The sequence below is a fragment of the Notothenia coriiceps genome, unplaced genomic scaffold (assembly GCF_000735185.1).
Source record: "Notothenia coriiceps isolate Sejong01 unplaced genomic scaffold, NC01 NC01_scaffold00003905, whole genome shotgun sequence".
NCBI lineage: Eukaryota > Metazoa > Chordata > Actinopteri > Perciformes > Nototheniidae > Notothenia > Notothenia coriiceps.
Genome location: NW_011336606.1, coordinates 1 through 4,370, shown reverse-complemented (window position 1 = coordinate 4,370; position 4,370 = coordinate 1). Strand labels below are relative to the sequence as shown.

The following is a 4,370-nucleotide window of genomic DNA, read 5'->3' as shown; positions in this document are numbered from 1 at the left end:
CAACAAACCCACGACATGTTTATGCAGTTTGATACCTTATAAACACACTTTGGCGCAACAAATTCAACCGATACACTTCCTGTATCGGTCACGTGATTAGTTCTTAAAGCAATACACGCACCAATACGGGGTTTCACTCTTGGGCTCTCGGCACAGTGCTGACGCACCAGTGTTGCTCGTCCCATCACTAACAGGGACACACGTTCCACATATTTTATACATTATTGGTGACGTATGGTTTTAGTTCAAAAGTTTGCAGTTCAAATATTCTGCTGCTTTTCGAAGCGTTTTTACTTTCTTTTCTCTTCTTAATACACATTCATTCACTACTACTTACATCTGATATTTAACTCCTTCAGCCTACTTTCAGCTAAATAAACCATTACCAACTATTAAATTATTCAGCTATTTCAGGACATTGAGGTTATACATGTTGTTTATACCTTTTTTTTTAAAAACTTTTCTTTTAAATATTAAGCTTCTTCACTATTTTTCCTACTCTTTCAGTTTAACATTTCATTTTTAAGTTTCCAACAAAGTCATTGCAATGCATTTGAGCTATAACAGTTTTGATTCAAATCATTTCACTTTTCTGCATTTCTCCGCTAAGTTCAGCAAAACACTTACTTATAGCTTTTAGCTACGTAAGCTACCATTCAGCTAATAAAATATTCAGCTTTTTCTGCATTTTCAGCTAAATTCAGCAACAAAAGTTCAAAGTTTACTGCATTCGCACGCTGTTTCTCCAGGAAATGCATTTTCTAGTTCGTCCTGCTTTTTGAACTCACTAATTAAACTCCTGAATTCTGGAACCCCTGGATTAATAAAGGTAAATAACTCCTGAAATAATAAAGGTAAAGAACTCCTGGATTAATACATGTTCATTTTATTTTATTTGAATAAATAAATAAATGGTCTTGAAGTTACACACTCCGGTACAGTAGGTGGCGGCATGCAGCTTTAAACTTCGGTTTGTATCCCTCCATAAAAACAAAAGAAGTTGAAATAACCAATGAGTAACGTCAGGGGGCAGCAGAGTGCCGTCGGTTCTGTGTGGAGAGCGAAGAGTAAACCATTCACTTCGCTGCTGGAAACAATATTCCACTCTATTGAAACACCTTTATGTACTTCAGTGCATACTAGAGGTAAGAATTACACGAATAATGTTGTCGTTCTTTCACTTCTTTTGAACTCTGGTTCTTCCATTTGTCCATTGAGATTAGCAAGTGGCTAACGCTAGCAAGGTTTGCTAGCTAGAAGCAGCAATACACAATCAAATGCTGTTGGAGAGTAATAATCGGTAAATTATTTATACAGCTATCTGGTTATTTAGAAATAACCATGGTAAGTAAACAGAACTTTGAACATGCAGCATAATGTCCTACTGCAATCGAACCTTACAATCCTTACAGACAAAAGTAGTGCAGTAAAAAGTAGAATATTCAAGTTAAGCACACGTACTTAAAATGTGTAATTAAGAGTACTTGAGTAAATGTACTTAGTTACATTTCACCACTCGGACAAATAAACCATCAAGTATTAAAAGCCATACTAGTAAACATTTATGAAGTGTCTACTCTTTTTCAGACTGGCTTTAGAAGATGTGAAATGCAGGGATCCACTCCGCTGAATGTCCTACATGTCCTGTTCTCTACAGTGTCTTTGACAGTTGATGATTGAGTGTCTCTGCTTGTCTCCCTCTTATCAGCCAGTCATCATGTCAGGGGGTCCAGCAGTGAGGGTCAGCATCGAGTCTACCTGTGAGAAGCAGGTGCAGGAAGTGGCCCTCGATGGAACAGAAACATACGTCCCTCCTCTCTCCATGTCCCAGAACCTGGCGAAGTTGGCACAAAGAATAGACTTCAGCCAGGGATCTGACTCAGAGGAGGATGAGGTCGAAGGTGAACCCAGGGACAGCGAGTGGAACAAGCAGGAGACCGAGGAAGAAGAAGGTAACGTATGCTCAGAGAAAGCAGAGCTGCTGTGTCACAGCCAAGATTGATCATCAATGTTACACTCTGTCACTCATCTTTAAGGTGGTATGTTAAAAAACAGAAGGTGAAGGATTTTCACGTCAAGATCCAGTTGGAACATTTTACAATTTATAATGAAAATACTTAAATAAATGACTGACACCACTCTCTGCAGCACTGTCCTGTTATCAGTTAGCAATGCTTCAGTCACATGAGTTGCGTTCCGATAATCCAAAAATCAGCTCCTAAGTTCTAACCCTATCTCCTATTCCTTGACCTCTGAGTGAAACGTCACGGGGTTAAGGGATAGTGGATAGGAGAATTCAAAAGGACTTAGGAGAAGAGACTGCGGTGCTTTAGAGAATCCGAATGCACTTTCACTATCCGACGTGTTTATGATGCGCAAGCGGGCGTCATTTTGTGCGTCTGCTGCTGTGGGGAAACTACAGTTTTCTATACAACGGACTACATGGATGTTTAATAAGAACGAGGGACTACTGTAAACTCATCTAGAGACTCTGCACCGTGCTCTGATGCTGTTGTGTTATGCTTCATGAACGTGGACAACAGAGAAACATATTCTTCATGACCAAAGTTGGAATTGAAATAAAAAAGGAAAGTGAAACGTGTGCTCGTCACCCTCTCCCTCCGGTCCACATTAATACAAATGATCCCAATACGTATGATTGTATGAACTATGAAAATATCTTAAAATCAATACAAATGTATTTATTATAAATGTTAGTCCTTAACATCTATCACCATTCAAACATCTTTTAAAAGTTGAACAAACCCCGCACACACAGCTCAAAATGTGAAATGTTGACTTTATTTGATAATTTCAGTAAAAACTAACGTTCATATTTCTCTTTTTGATTATAATACTGATGAACGTTCAGAACAAAGCACTTTGGCAAGTTACCACATACGTTTTAAAAAAGCTTAATAAGCACCGTAACTTTCATGATATCATTTCTCGGTCATAATCGGTTGTTTCCGTGAACGGCCGACTGTTGAGTGACAGCAAATGCTGCGGCTGCAATGCATTGTGGGGCAGCATTTTCTCCTCTCCTTTCGGTGAGGGAGGTCCAGTGGTTCCTAAGCTAAAGGAAGTTTGAAACCTCCTTTCCTTTCATTTAGAGAATTGGAACAGCACTTAACATGGCTGCCACTGACGTACTTCCGGGTCATTTCACTGGGTTAGGAAGGTTCCTAAGCTAAATGGACTATTGGAACGCAACCATGGTGTTTTTCTTAGATGAAAAGTGGATTTGTGTTTTCCTCCCACAGGCACAGTGAAGTTCCAGCCGTCTCTCTGGCCCTGGGACTCGGTGCGTAACAACCTGCGCAGCGCCCTGACGGAGATGTGTGTGCTGCACGACGTGCTCAGCGTGGTGAAAGAGAAGAAGTACATGGCTTTAGACCCAGTGTCTCAGGACCCAGCAGCTAACAAGGTCAACAGGAGAATATCATTTAAAGGGGCAGTTCACCCCAAATTCAAAAGTATATATATTCACATGAAGTGCTTTTTATCAATCTAGATATTGCTTTCTTTCCATTCAATTGGAAATGGACTCACTTGCACAGTGTATGGTGGACGTAGTTTTGTTGGAAAAAAACGGTCCTACATAATTCCGCTCACAATGGGTTCTTTTGACTATCTGAAGTAATCAAGTCACGATTTCTGATCATAGACATTGCTCGTTTGCTTCTCATATGTATGTATCCACCAATTGTATCACTATGCAGAATGAAGCGTGCATCTACTCATGGACATGAAGTGCGTGTTGACTGTTGACTGTTCATATGTTTTTTTTTTGTTCCATCTAGTTTCACACCAAAACAATGTAGATTGATAAAAGCATTATAGTAAAGAGAAAACAGGTTTATTTTCTACATAATGACTTCCAATGCACAACAGCTTTCCTTGCTTTGTGCAGACCCCCCAGGTGTTCCAGCTGATCAGTAAAAAGAAGTTATTGGGCACGGCCGCGCAGCTCCTCCTGAAGGGAGCAGAGAAGCTCAGCAAGTCAGTAGCAGAGAACCAGGAGAACAGGAGGCAGAGGGACTTCAACTCTGAGCTGCTGCGCCTCCGCTCCCAGTGGAAACTACGCAAAGTGGGAGACAAGATCCTGGGAGACCTGAGCTACCGTAGCGCAGGTGAGAACGCCTCCAAGAGAGACCTCTAAGGGCTCCTTCAAAGACTCAAAGGCTTTATTGTCAGATGCACAGTAGCTACAGTGTAGATCTCTCATCTGAAGTCCCTGGCTCCTCCAACAATGCTATATATATATATATATATATATATATATATATATAGTATATATATATATAGTAGTATATATATATATTGTAGTAGTAGTAGTAGTAGTAGTAGTAGTAGTAGTAGTAGTAGTA

At 40.1% G+C, this 4,370-nt stretch overlaps 1 protein-coding gene across 1 annotated transcript; it reads left to right on the top strand.

Annotated features, from left to right (window-relative positions):
- Positions 1-1,012: 1,012 nt before the first annotated feature.
- On the top strand, positions 1,013-4,189 carry LOC104941798 (mediator of RNA polymerase II transcription subunit 17-like). The gene is made up of 4 exons (XM_010766936.1): positions 1,013-1,145; positions 1,709-1,952; positions 3,264-3,427; positions 3,914-4,189. The coding sequence occupies exons 2-4, from the start codon at positions 1,718-1,720 to the stop codon at positions 4,160-4,162; spliced, it is 648 nt and encodes a 215-aa protein (XP_010765238.1). The 5' UTR covers positions 1,013-1,145; positions 1,709-1,717; the 3' UTR covers positions 4,163-4,189.
- Positions 4,190-4,370: the final 181 nt, after the last annotated feature.

Bases quoted from the DNA above. Each gene is read 5' to 3' on its own strand.
- LOC104941798 (XM_010766936.1), top strand. From the start codon at position 1,718: ATGTCAGGGGGTCCAGCAGTGAGGGTCAGCATCGAGTCTACCTGTGAG. The intron at 1,953-3,263 runs GTAACGTATGCT...TTCCTCCCACAG, and splicing joins GGAGACCGAGGAAGAAGAAG to GCACAGTGAAGTTCCAGCCG. The intron at 3,428-3,913 runs GTCAACAGGAGA...TGCTTTGTGCAG, and splicing joins AGGACCCAGCAGCTAACAAG to ACCCCCCAGGTGTTCCAGCT.